At 44.4% G+C, this 14,775-nt stretch overlaps 1 protein-coding gene across 1 annotated transcript; it reads left to right on the top strand.

The window, feature by feature from the left end:
• The first annotated feature begins 746 nt into the window (after positions 1-746).
• On the top strand, positions 747-14,330 carry LOC118572632 (NXPE family member 3-like). The gene is given in 5 exon segments (XM_036172358.1): positions 747-1,456; positions 2,363-2,445; positions 6,465-6,677; positions 13,797-13,861; positions 13,863-14,330. Coding segments are annotated over 5 exon segments (1,539 nt in total).
• Positions 14,331-14,775: the final 445 nt, after the last annotated feature.

Here is a 14,775-nt window from a genome sequence, read left to right as displayed (position 1 = left end):
ATTGGACAGGGCTAGATGGGGGCTATTCAAGTTCCACCCATGGTGGACTTTTTAGTCCTGTATGGTCAGTAACAGCCATATCCTGTAACATATCCTCATAAGACCAGGCTTCAAATTGTTTGACTGATTGGTCAAACTTGGCTGGGGGATTTTCTGGACTCTGGCTTAGGTCAATATTTACAATGGAATAGTTCCTGTGCCTAAGATGAAAACACATTCTGACTCCTTCAATTTGAAGCTGGAAAAATGACTCAGTAGTTAAGAGCACTATCTGCTCTTACAGATTTCTGGGTCTGGTTTGCACCCCTCACCTGACAGCTTGTAACAATTTGTAGCTCTGTTTGCAGGTGACCCAAAGTTCTCTTCTGACACATGAACACGGAACACATATATACATGCAAGCAAAACACTCCTACACATAAATATTTTTTAAAAAAGAAAAGAACCACAGTAAGGACTCCAATTTTTTTTGTTAATGTATGACCACTCCAGTGGGACTCCCCAGATATTCTAGTAACAGTGTCATCCCATCCTGAGTTGTTTGTTTCAAAGAAAGGTCATGGGGACTCAAATGCCAGGCTTATGAATGACAGATAGAATGACACAAGCAGGTAGGACTCCTACGTGATACTTGTCCTAGTGGAATACCTCCATCCAGGAAGAAAATCCAGCACATACAACACACTGGTATAGTCCTCTTTCTTTACCCACAGGTGTTCTGTCTCATGATGTCTTGGCCCGAGCCCATGAACCGTTCATTCCCACCACCCCATCCTGCCTCTAAATATGCCTCTGAGCCCAACGACTGGGACTCTATCTCTCAAGAACTCACCAACCTGACCAACCTTCTATATTGGCCTCCAACTGGTGGAAACAGGGATGACTTTTTGGCTTCTACCAGCCCCAAAACCTCCACTTACAGATTGAAGGGTCCTGTGCAGGCCAACTATGCTCTGGGAAGTAACCTAGAGGCCATCCTTGTGGCTAGGGATCACCAAGGTAGGCCCAAGACTCATGGTGGAGATCTGTTTCGGGCAAAACTCTTGGGCCAGGAATTGAAAGCAGGAGTCCCAGGGGAGGTGAAAGATCTGGAGAATGGCACATACCTCTTGTCCTTCCCTCTGCTGTGGGCTGGATGGGCTCAGGTGCAAGTGAGGCTGATCCACTCCAGTGAGGCAGTTGGGGTCCTGCAGAGAATCTGGAGAGAAAAACAGGCCACCGTTGACTTTAGAGGATATTTCCGAGGAAGGAACGGCATTCAAGAGACTGTTATCTGCAACGTGGACCCCCAGTCAACTGGAGCCAAAGGGCCCACCTGCCAGTACAGAGATGTGGTTTCTGGGGAGGACTGGTTCTGTGCTCAACCCTCCACTTTACCCTGCAATGCTTTAGTCGGCCACTCGAGTGGAAGTTACCTGAAGGTGACCACACCACATGATGAAGACCTGCTGGCCAGGTAAGAAATCTAGAATAGTGCATGTGTCCCAGTCCTAAGTGATCTCAATCTCTCTCTCTCTCTCTCTCTCTCTCTCTCTCTCTCTCTCTCTCTCTCTCTCTCTCCATTTGTGTGTGTGTGTGTGTGTGTGTGTGTGTGTGTGTGAGAGAGAGAGAGAGAGAGAGAGAGAGAGAGAGAGAGAGAGAGAGAGAGAGCAGATCATGTGTCTGCCATAGAGTGCATGTGGAGGTTAGAAGACAACTTGAGGGAGTTAATTCTCTTCTTTCGCTTTGTGAGGCCACTCACCATTCTCAGTTTATCACGCTTGGCAAGAAGAACCTTTACCTGCTGAAGCACCATCATCATCATCATTATTTAGAGATTTCTGCAGCCCAGATTGAACTTAAATTCCTAGTGGGGTTTTTGGTGACCTTGTAATGGAGGCAGAAAACTCAAGAATTCAAGGACATCCTTGGCTGCATAGTGAATACAAGTCCAGCCTGGGATGCATGAATTACTTTGTGCATCAAAAAGGGGATCAGGGCTGGGATTGAGATGGGGGGAGGTATTGTTGCATTCCCTACTGACTGTTTGTGTAACAACAATAACAAAATTTAATGTTCTTTCTAGACTCTAGTGCCAGGAAAATTATAATTTCTCACTTCCTGTGGTGCTCCATTTATTACAAAGGAGAACTACGTGGCCCCTTGGTTACCTTGACTATTACTGAACTGATAAGATTGTTCTCTTCTGTGTGTATTTCTCCTAACTATTGCAATTGCCCTGTCAGTGCTCACTATATTGTAGTGACCTGGGATTAGGCAGATGAGAGAGACAACCAGTCAATCATGGTATGTTCTTGAAAATCAAATTTTCCCCTGGTCAACCTCCCTCAAAGTTCACACTCAGTGAAACTTGTTTCTTCAGGAGTGTGACAGACCAGCCACTCCCTTCAGACATATCTCCAATCCTGGTGACACCAGCAGCCACTGGGAACATGAGTGATGTGGGTGAGTGAGGCTGAAATATGGGGGTGGGGGTGGGGATGATTGTCAGCTGAGATGGGTCGTGGGCTGCTGTGGGATGTTCTGTATGTTAAATGTGTTGCTCCAACTGTTTAATAAATAAAACACTGATTGGCCAGTAGCCAGGCAGGAAGGATAGAACAAGCAGAAAGGAGAATTCGGGGAAGTGGAAGGCTAAGGCAGAGAGACGCTGCCAGCCACCGCCATGAGAACATGTTAAGATACCGGTAAGCCATGAGCCATGTGGCAATGTATAGATTTATAGAGATGGGTTAATTTAAGATATAAGAACAGTTAACAAGAAGCCTGAGCCATTAGGCCAAACAGTTTAAATAATATAAGCATCTGTGTGTTTATTTTATAAGTGGGCTGTCGGACTGCCGGGGCTTGGCGGGACCCGGAGAGAAAACTCTCTAGCTACAGTGGGCTTTTTAATTTGGTGTGGGCTGGGGGTATATGGGTGGGGTCACTCTCCTGTGCAGAAGTATGCGAATTGCCCAAATTGCTCTTTCTTTTGTCGTATTCAACTCTCAGTTGTATTACAGGTTCATTTACTTGTTTTGGGTACACTTGTGCGTATCTGTAGTCCCAGGACTTGAAGTCGGGTCGTGAGGCTTGAGAGCTGGAGCCTTGACCTGCTGAGCCATCTCACTGGTGGTTTTATGTTGTTGCTGTTTTCTTTTGATTGCAAGCCTTTTCAGAATTTTGTTCATCCATAGTAATCAGAGCAAAAATGTGGGGTTCTGCCAGCCCAGGGGTGGCTGGGTAGGTGGTGTACAGAGCTAAGGCAGGGTGGAGGAGCTAATTCTGCTCTTCCAGGCCACATCCAGAAAGCAAGGGAGCCAGGCAGGACCCAGGTCCAGTGCATATATTATTGCTCATAGGGGTTCCAAATGCAGTGTTTGCACAGTGACTGCCTAGAGGCCTCGACTGATGAAGCACCCATAGTATTCAGAGGGACCCAGTCTCTCTCTTGGTATTCACTCAGAAAAAAAGAAATGGAAGGCATTGGTGCCTCCCCCAAAGAAGTAAGGGACCTCTGAATCCATCTTCATCTGCCAACCAAAGGTGAGGCTTAAGGGGAAGACGGAAGATCTATGAGGTCCTCCGCAGCAACACACAGAGCTCCCATCAGGATGGTCCTCAAAAGTCCACATGCACACACACACACACACACACACACACACACACACACACACACACCAATTAGAATGAAATCTATGTGGAAAATATGCTTAGCCACTAAAGAACATTGGACACAGGGTTAAAAGTATCTGTGGTGGTATTTTATTTGTATGTTAATAAATAAAGTTGGCCTAGAGATCAGAGGAAATAGCCATCCATTTTAGGTAGACATAGAAGTCAGGCAGTGGTAGTACATGCCCTTAATCCCATCATTTATCAGGCAGGGTCTGTGTGTGTGTGTGTGTGTGTGTGTGTGTGTGTGTGTGTGTGTGTATTCAAGGCCATAGTAGGGAACAGAGCCAAGTGTGGCGACACATGCCTTTAATCCCGGTATCAACCATGGAGACCTGGAGGTCTGTTCAGACAGGCAGTGACAAGGAAGTGATGTAGCTAGGCTAGACAGCCAATGAGAGGGCAGAACAGCAAGGCGATAAAGGCATGGGTAAGACAGGAAGTAACACACATTTGGAAGCAGCAGAGTTGGTGAGGTAAAGTCAGCTGGTGGCTTCTCTGATCTCTAAGGCTTTCACCCCGATATTCGGCTCCAGGTTTTTTATTTAATAAGACCACTTAGAAATTCATCTACAAGTATTGATTTTTTTATGCTCCAGAGAATACCAGATACAGTGTCCCCAGAGGAGGCACTGGTGGGCCTAGAGCCTCAGGCACAAGGATCCAAGTGGCCAGCCAGGTGGTCTTGAGATGCCTGTGTCCAGACACTTGGAAGGTCTGGGCCGGAGTTCCAACCCATCCCTAACATCCTCTAATCCCCAAATGGATGGTCACTGAGGGAGGTGCTTGAGCTGTTTCCATGTGTGGGCACCACTCCTGCCAGAGAAGATGCTGGTTTCCAGACATGAGCCCCAGGCTGGAGGAAGGTTTCTGGGTGTACGCAGGAAGGACCCAGGTAGCAGGTCAATGTTCTAAGTCAGTAAACATGGGGCCACATAAATAAAGGTCCCCTTTATTTTTTTGAGACGCGAGATTGTCACTGAGCCTGGAGATTGCTGTTGAAGCCAGGCTGGCTGATCAGTGAGGCCCTGGGATCTCCATCTCCACCTCCCTAGGTGCATTGCACACCCAGTGTTTACACATGTTCTAGGGGTCAAGCTTAGGTCCTCACCCTTGCACATGCTTGTACATCTCCCACTGAGCCATCTCTCCAGACCTCAGATGGGTTTTATTCTATGATTTTTACCTCTTTCCTGCCAGGGAAGTGTGGTACAGTGGTTAGTACTAGGGCTGTAACAGGATACTTCCTAGCTTCAAATGCTGTCATTGAACTTAAAAAAAAATACTTTATAGACTGGAGATAAACTTAATGGGAGAGTACTTGTCTAGCTTGGACAAGGCACAAGACGTCATCTCTACTGCTTTTGGACTTAATCCTTGTTCTTGATCACGGTAAATCACTTAAGATTCTAGGATCTCAGTGTTGCCATCTATAATTGGACATGGTTAGTTGTGGAATATTTAAGTATGTAAAGAAGATGTATTACATTTGTTTATGCTGCAGAATATTATTTTAACTGTGTAAAGGAGTATGAAATTTGTTTCTGCTGCCTTTGTTAATAACATAAGGATGTGTTACATTTGTTTATGTTGCATTAGTTTAATTATGTAAAGATGTGTGACTGTTTCACCTTGCCTGCCTAAGGCACCTGATTGGTCTAATAAAAAGCTGAATGGCCAATAGCTAGGCAGAGAAAGGATAGGCAAGCCTGGAGGGGAGAAAGAATAAGTAGGAGGAGAAATCTAGGCTCTAGAGAATGAGAGAAAAGAGATATGAAGGAGAGAGAGAGAGAGAGAGAGAGAGAGAGAGAGAGAGAGAGAGAGATGCCTGGGGCCAGAAGCCAGGCAGCCACCTGCCAGTCATGGAGACATCAGACAAGTCAGATAGAAAGAAAGAAAGAAAGGAAGAAAGAAAGAAAGAAAGAAAGAAAGAAAGAAAGAAAGAAAGAAAGAAAGAAAGAAAGAAAGAAAGAAAAGTAAAAAGCCCTGAGCCAAATGTAGATGAAGAGAAACGTGTTAAGTTGTAAGATCTAGTGGGAGAAACATAAGTCCAAACACTCATAACTAATAAGTAGTTTCTGTGTCATGATTTTGGAGCTGGTTTTTGGTCCAAAATAAGAAACCTGCTGCAGACAGTGAGTGCTACATCCCAGTTGTGAACATGCAAGCCTGTAGTCGCAGCACTCCAGAGGTGAAGATGGGAGGATTAAGAAGTTAAGACAAGAGGGGCTGGAGAGATGGCTCAGTGGTTAAGAGCACTCACTGCTCTCCCAGAGGACCTGGGTTCAATTCCCAGCAATCACATGACAGCATGACAGCTCACAACAGTCTGTAACTCTAATTCCAGGGGATCCGACAACCTCACATAGATATACATGCAAGCAAAAACACTAATGCACATTTAAAAAAGATTTTTTTAAAGACATTAAGGGGGCTGGAGAGATGGCTCAGAGGTTAAGAGCACTGACTGATCTTCCAGAGGTCCTGAGTTCAAGTCCCAGCAACCACATGTTGGCTCACAACCATCAGTAATGAGATCTGGCACACACACACACGCTTCACAGGCTCTGTAAGAGTGCATTGATATACTACATATAAAGTATGTAGAAGAATGACTGACTGGACCATCAAAATGGCTCAATGTACAAAGGGGTTTGTAGCCAAGGCTGATGACCTGAGTTCAAACCCTGGAAATAAACAAGTATAAATAAAAGTTAATTTACAAACAATTTTTAAGACTATTGACATTTTATAAGATGTTCATTTTTTTCTACTTTAATCTGCTCTGCTCTTCTGCCTCCTATAAGCCCTGCCCTCAAGGCCCCCATGCCGCCCTGGCCACCTGTCTCCAAAACCCTCTGGCTTCTACCACCGAGAGAGATGGCATTCCACGTTCTGTTCTAGCCTCTCTTTCCCCACTGTGGACAGCATCCTGAACTGCCTGGCTGGCCGCGTTGTCTACATGATGGGAGATTCCACACTTCGGCAGTGGTGGGAGTATCTTCGAGACACAGTGCCCTGTGAGTGACCGTGAGGGGAGGGAGTGACCTATGAGGACTCATGATGGAAAAGCCAGACAGCACTTGCACTGAAGGAGATTCCCATGCCTATAGGCCAAGCTAATGGAGGCATTTTCTCAATTGAGATCTCTCGTCCCAGATAATTCTAGGGTGTGCCAAGCTGACAGAAAAACAAGCCAGCACACCCAAGGATCCAGCCCCACTGCCCAGCACTAGGATTACAAGCACACATGACCACACCTAACTTTTTTATTATTATTAAATTTTTATTTATTTTACATATCAACCACAGTTTTCCCTCCCTCCTCTCCCCCGACTCCTCAGAAAGGTTAGGGCCTCCCATGACAGTCAACAAAGCATGGCATATCAAGTTGAGGCAGGACCCAGCTGTCCTCTCCCCTGCATCAAGGCTGAATGAGGTATCCCACCATAGGTTCCAAAAAAGCCAGCTCATATGCCAGGGACAGATCCTGGTCCCACGGCTAGGGGCCTCACAAAGAGACCAAGCTACACAACTGCCATCCACATGCAGAGGGCCTAGGTCGGTCCCATTCAGGTTCCCCAGCTGTCGTCAGTCCAGAGTCAATGAGCTCCCACTAGCTGCATCTGCTTCCATCAGTTACTGGATGAAGGTTCTATGATGACAGTTAGGGTATTCACCAATCTGATTATAGGAGAAAGCCAATTCAGGCACCCTCTCCACTATTGCTAGAAGTCTTAGCTGGTTTCATCCTTGTGGATTCCCAGAGTTTCCCTGGCATTAGGTTTTTTTCCTAACCCCATAATGGCCCCCTCTATCAAGGTATCTCTTTCAATGCGCTCCCTCTCCATCACTTCCTCAACCATCCTGATCCCTCATGTTCCCATCCCCCATTCTCTCCCCTCTAGTGCAACCCCCCTCTATCCCCAGTTTACCTAGGAGATCTCATCTATTTCCTCTTCCCAGGGCAATTCATGTGTCCCTCTTAGGGTCCTCCTTGTTACCTAGTTTCTCTAGGGCTGTGGATTGTAGGCTGGTTATCCTTTGCTTTACATCTAATATCTACTTATGAGTGAGTACTTACCATGTTCGTCTTTCTGGGTCTGGGTTACTTCACTCAGGATGATTTTTTTCTAGTTCCATCCATTTGCCTGCAAATTTCATGATGTCATTGTTTTTTACAGCTGATGTCGGAGGCCAACTTCAACTTGTTGAAGGGTTCTTGGAAGGAGGAGAGAGGAATGAGGAAGTATTAGAAATATAGACAGAGACTACGAGAAAGACAGAGACACAGGATAGCTTCAGGAGGGCCCTGGATCAATACACAGTCTCCTCTAGTTTATTCTAATGAGCTTTTATTTATTTATTTAATCATTCATTCATTCATTTATTCATTCATTTTGGTTTTTTGAGACAGGGTTTCTCTGTGTACTTTTGGTGCCTGTCCTGGAACTTGCTCTATAGACCAGGCTGGCCTTGAACTCACAGAGATCCGCCTGCCTCTGCCTCCCAAGTGCTGGGATTAAAGGCATGTGCCACCGCCACCTAGCTCTAATGAGCTTTTTATACACTACCAAGGGGGAAAAGCAAAAGACCTCTCCCCCTTTCAAGATCAAAGCACAACATACAGGCAAGTGTAGACCCTTCAAAACACCTGGTAACCACACCTGTGGCCAAATCATCCCATTATTCATCCCTGCTGGGTAAAGTAAGCTCAGATTTTCTGACCTTCAGTAAGGCCTTGCTAGGGAGCCTCTGTGGGCCCCCACAAGCTGAGTAATACACCATTGCATATATGTACCACATTTTCTTTATCCATTCTTTGGATGAGGGTAATCTAGGTTGTTTCCAGGTTCTGGTTATTATGAATAATGCTGCTATGAACATATTTGAGCAAATATTCTTGTGGTATGATTGAGCATGCCTTGGATATATGCCCAAGAGTGGTATTATTGGGTCTTGAGGTAGATTGATTCCCAATTTTCTGAGAAACCACCATACTGATTTCCAAACTGGCTGTACAAGTTTGCACTCCCACCAACAGTGGAGGAGTGTTCCTCTTGCTCCACATCCACTCCAACATAAGCTGTCATCAGTGTTTTTTATCTTAGCCATTCTGACAGGTGTAAGGTGGTATCTCAGAGTCATTTTGATTTGCATTTCACTGATGGCTAAGGATGTTGAGCAATTCCTTAAATGTCTTTTGGCCATTTGAGATTCTTCTGTTGAGAATTCTCTGTTTAGATCTGTGCTCTATTTTTTAATTGGATTATTTGATATTTTGAAGTCTAATTTCTTGAGTTCATTAGATATTTTGGAGATCAGCCCTCTGTCAGATGTGGTGTTGGTAAAGTTCTTTTCCCATTCTGTAAGGCTGCTGTTTTGTCTTATTTACCATGTCTTTTGCATTACAGAAGCTTTTCTGTTTCAGAAGGTCCCATTTATTAATTGTCGATCTCATTGTCTGTGCTACTGGTATTATATTCAGGAAGTAGTAGCCTATGCCAATCAAGGCTACTTCCTACTTTCTCTTCTCTCAGGTTCAGTGTAGCTGGATTTATGTTGAGGTCTTTGATCCACTTGGACTTGAGATGTGTGCATGATGATAGATATGGATCTATTTACATTCTTCTACATGTTAACATCCAGTTATACCAGCACCACTTATTGAAGATGCTTTTTTTCCGTTGCACAATTTTGGCTTCTTTGTCAAAAATCAGGCAGGTGTTCATAGGTGTTCTTTAGATGTCTGATAAGTCCATTTGAGTCATAACATATGTTAGCTCCCTATTTCTCTGTCATGTTTCTGTCTGGCAGACCTGTCTATTGGTGAGAATGGGGTATTGAAGTCTCTCACTATTAGGGTATGGGTTTTGATGTGTGATTTAAGCTTTAGTAATGTTTCTTTTACAAATGTGGATGCCCTTTTATTTGGGGCATAAATGTACAAAATTGAGACTTCATCTTGATGGATTTTTATGATGAATATGAAATGTCCTTCTCCATCACTTTTGATTAATTTTAGTTTGAAGTCTATTTTGTTAGATAGTAGGATAGCTATACTAGCTTGTTTCTTAGGTCCATTTGATTGGAAAATCTTTTCCCAACCCTTTATTCTGAGGTAATATCTGTCTTTGAAGTTGAGATGCATTTCTTGTATGCAGCAGAAGTATGGATCATGTTTTCAGATTCATTCTGTTAGCCTTTGTCTTTTTATAGGCAAATTGAGTCCATTGATATTAAGAGATAGTAATGACCGGTGATTGTTAATTCCTGTTATTTTTGGTTTTGGTGGTGGTGATGGTAGTTATAGTGTTCGTGTTTCCCTTCTTTTGGATTTTCTGGTATGAGATTATCTATTGCCTGTGTTTTCATTGTTGCAGCTAACTTCCTTGGGCTGGAGTTTTCCTTCTAGTACTTTCTGTAGGGCTGGACTTGTGGATAGGTATTGTTTAAATCTGTTTTGTCATGGAATATCTTGTTTTCTTTGTCTATGGTGATTGAAAGTTTTGCTGGGTGTGGTAGACTGGGCTGACTAACATCCATGGTCTCTTAGTGTCTACAAAATGTCTGTCCCTAATCTTCTGGCTTTCAGGTTCTCCATCGAGAAGTCGGGTGTAATTATGATAGGTCTGCCTTTATATATTATTGGCCTTTTTCCTTTGTAGATCTTACTATTCTTTCTTTATTCTATACATTTAATGTTTTGATTATTATGTAGCAAGGGGACTTTTTTTTTTGGGGGGGGGGTCCAGTCTATTTGGTGTTCTGTAAGTTTCTTGTAACTTCATAAGTATATCCTTCTTTAGGTTGGGAAAGTTTTCTTCTGTGATTTTGTTGAATATATTTTCTGTGACTTTGAGCTGGAATTCTTCTCCTTCTTCTATCCCTGTTATTTTTAGGTTTGGTCTTTTCATTGTGTCCCAGATTTCCTGGATGGTTTATGTTAAGAATTTGTTGGATTTAACATTTTTGACCAATTAATTTATTTACTCTATTGTATCTTCAGTGCCTGAGATTCTGTCTTCCATCTCTTATATTCTGTTGTTTATGCTTGTATCTGTAGTTCTTGTTCATTTACCCAGATTTTCCATTTCCAGAATTCCCTTAGTTTGTATTTTCTTTGTTGCCTCTATTTCAATTTTCAAGTCTTGAACTGGTTCCTTCACCTGTTTGTAGTTTTCTTGGCTTTTTTGAAGGGATTTATTGATTTCTTCCATTTTTGTTTGTCTTTTCCTCAATTTCTTAAAGGGAATTTTTCATTCCCTGTTTAAGGTCCATAAAGTTATTTTTAAGGTCTTTTTCTTCTGCTTCATCTGCATTGGGATATTCAGGTCTTGCTGTTACAGAATCACTAGGTTCTGGTGGTGCCATATTATTCTTTATGTTGTTGAATGTATTCTTCCATGCTGTTTACCTATCTCGGTCTGTGATAATTGTAGGTATAGGTATTGATTCTTGTGATTTTTTTGTTGTTGTTGTTGGATGGGTCTTTTGTTCCTTGATTGTCTGTTTCCTTTATTGCCTTGTGGTCTGAATGGCCAAGGGTTCTGCTAATTGGCTGGTTGTCAGGTGGAGGAGGGTTGTCTCAGCTGAGGTTTGTGAGGTTTGGGTGCCTAGATCCAACATATTGTCCAGTTCTTCTGGCTGGTGTAGGCTTTACTTGTCCCTATGGGGTCTGCTCTTCCAGCTGGTGTGGGTGGCACCTGTGCCTGTAGGGTCTGCTGGTGTGGCTGGAGAGGGCTGTTCATGGGAAGGTTGCTCTTCTTCCAATTGGTGCAAGTGGTGCTCACACCTCTAGAGGCTGCTGATTTTGTGGGGGTTGGTTTGCCAGAGGGAGGGCAGTGGGTTCGTTTGTTTGGGTGGCCGAGTGGGTCTTGTAGGTTACAGAGTCCAATGGGTGGCTGTAGTGGAGCGGCCTACCCACAGGACTCTTACCTGCTGGCTTGCTGCTGGGGCTGAGATGGGAGGAGGAGGGACATGGGATGTGCCTTGGAGCTTCGGGTCTAGGGATTGGGGCAGTTTAGCTGGGAGACCAGTCGCTCACCTCTTCTTCCAATTGGTGCATTTGGTGCTTATGCCTCTAGGGGCTGCTGATTTTGTAGGGGATGGTCGGCCAGGGGGAGGATGATGGGCATGGTAGGTTTGGGCATCGGAGCAGATCTTGTAGGATCTTGTAGGTCCAATGGGTGGCAGTGGTGGTGCAGCAGCCTGCCTGCAGGACTCTTAGCTGCTGGCTGGCTGCTACACACCTAACTTTTTAATATAGGCTCTGGGGGCTCCAACCCAGGTCCTCATGTTTGCACTGCAAGCACATTTTAAAGAATAAAAATAATGAAAGAAAGAAAAGAAAAGAGAGAAAAAAACTGGGTTTGATAGCACATTCAGGAGGTAGAAGCAGAATGATAAGGAGTTCAGGATCTTCCTTAGCTACATAGTGAGGTTGAGGCAAGCCTGGACTATTTGAGCCCTTGACTGAAAATAAAAACAAGCAATGACAACAAAAGCATCTGGAAGTCATTCTCAAGCTATTAGTTGACTGGGGTGTGTGTGGGGGAGATTCAGGAAATAGTAATTTGTGTAGCGACAGTAGGTTTGTTTTATCCACGCTGCAGTTGAGGCAACAGAGAAACATTAGACTCTATTCCAAAGGACACTCAAAGCATGGAATGAAACTCAGGAGTCTGGTAGCTCTTTGACAGAAACCCAAGAGAAAGAAGTGGTTGGATTCCTCACAGGGTGAAGCTGGTAAAGGAAAATGGGTGGAGGTCAGTACAATGGCTCAGCGGGGTAAAGCATTTGCTCTTTGAGCCTGGAGACTTGAGTTCAATCCTGGGAGCCATTATGGTGGAAGGAGAGCTGACCCTCCAAAGTGAACCTCCATGTGCGTGTGTACTCCATGGTATACACTCACACATATGTCATAAACACGCATCCTCACACATGGAAGGAAGGAAGGAAGGAAGGAAGGAAGGAAGGAAGGAAGGAAGGAAGGAAGGGGAGGGGAAAGTCAGGAAAAGGGAAGGAAGGGAGAGAAGGAGATGGTAAAATGGGACATGGTGGTGCCTGACTGTAATCTCATCAGGTAGAGGGAGGAGGATCATGAGTTCAAGTCCAACCTCAACTAGTCTGGGCTTCAAGATCCTTTCTCAATCCTCTCTCATACAACAAAGAGGAAAAGGAGAAAGGAAAAAGAAGGAAAGTAGGCAACAGAGACAAAATTTTATAGAATTCAGGGCTGGAGACATGGCTCAGGGGTGAGTGCTTGCAGAGGACCTGAGTTTATATATATGTGTAATACATGTATGTGTGTGTACATATATATATATGTGTGTGTGTGTGTGTGTGTGTGTGTGTGTGTGTGTATTTGAGACACGTTCTTATGTATAACATGTATAATAAATAAATACCTATAATATTTTATAGTATATATGTATAATATATGATCTACATTATATGTATAAATATGTATGTATATTTGATGGACTGGATGTAATGTTGCACCCCTTTAATGTCAGTACTAGGGAAACAAAGGCAAACAGATCTGTGATTTCAATGCCAGCTTGGTCTATATAGTGAGTCTCAGAACAGCCAGGGCTACATAGCGAGAACTTGTTTTTTCGTTTGTTTTTTTAAAGGTAATTTACAGTTCTGTGTTAAATCACAGTTCAAATTTTTATTACATCTAATCCTTTATTCTGGGGAGGTGGTGGCGCATGCCTTTAATCCCAGCACTCAGGAGGCAGAGGCAGGCAGATCTCTGTGAGTTTGAGGCCATTCCAGGAAAGGCGCAAAGCTACACAGAGAAACCCTGTCTCAAAAAAAAAAAAAAAATACAATACCTTATGGGGTTGGGGATTTAGTTCAGTGGTGGAGCGCTTGCCTAGCAAGTGCAAGGCCCTGGGTTTGGTCCTCAGCTCTGAAAAAAAAAAATTAATAATTTATGCATGTATATGGAAAATCACATGCTACAGTGTGTGTGAGGAGATCAGAGAACAGCATGCAAGAGCTGATTCTCTCCTCTATGAATCTTAGGGGATCAAGCTCAAGTAGTCAGGGCTGGCGGCAAGCGTCTTTACTGGCTGAGCCATCTTGCTTGGTTCCCCCATGTGAATACTTTTTTCTCCTCCTCCCAACAGCCCTGAAGCCAGTTGATCTACATGTCACATATCAGGCAGGTCCCCTGATGGTGGTGGACACCACTCAGGGGGACAGTGTTACACTGGAGGGCCCATGGCTGGCCCCTGCGCTCTCGCCGCACATCAGTGGCCTCCCTACACTCTGTGGCCAGAGAACTGCATGGCCTGGCTGGGGGACCCTACATGGTGGTGGTGCTGGGTATGGGAGCCCACTTTACCACCTTCCGTCCATCCATCTTCGCTCGAAGACTGGCAGGGATTCGGGCAGCTGTAAAATCCTTGCTGGACCGGGAACCCAGTACTCTGGTAGTTATCAAACTGGCCAATACTGGCTACAAATCCGTGTATGGCAGTGACTGGCTCACACTCCAGGTGAACAGGTTCCTCCGAGCTGCCTTTGTGGGTCTCCAAGTGGCCTTTGTGGATGCCTGGGAAATGACCTCCAGCTTGGATTTGCCAGACAACATCCACCCAAAGAAGCTCATTGTCCGCAACGAAGTGGAATTATTTCTGTCCTTTGTCTGTCCCACCTGAGTGCTCCCGAGGAACCTGAGGCTGTGTAGATGGAGAGCCTGCGTGTGGCCGTCAGAATGATGAACAGCAAATGATGGAAATATGAAGCTACCCCTGGCTTACCCACTATAGCACCTGGGTCACCATTTTATACATCTCTCTATGCACCACACAGATAAATCTAGTTTTATATAAACGCGATCGTATTTTACATAGTGTCTTCTTTTTGAATGTGGGAGGTTGTGTGTGATGTGTGCACACATGTGTACAGGTGCCCTCTCCCATGTGCACGCAGAGGCCAGAGGAGATCTTAGGGTGACCTGTTCTATTGCTGTCTACCTAATTTCCTCAAGAGAGGATCTCTCACGAAACCTGGAGCTAGACTGGCCGGCAGGAAGCCTCGTGGATCCTTTTGTCTCTGTTACTCACAGCCCTGGGGTCACAGCATGAAGTTCATATAAGTTTT

The sequence above is a fragment of the Onychomys torridus genome, chromosome 22, assembly GCF_903995425.1.
Source record: "Onychomys torridus chromosome 22, mOncTor1.1, whole genome shotgun sequence".
NCBI lineage: Eukaryota > Metazoa > Chordata > Mammalia > Rodentia > Cricetidae > Onychomys > Onychomys torridus.
The sequence above is the reverse complement of the archived record's forward strand: the minus strand, read 5'-3'. Positions and strand labels throughout refer to the sequence as shown.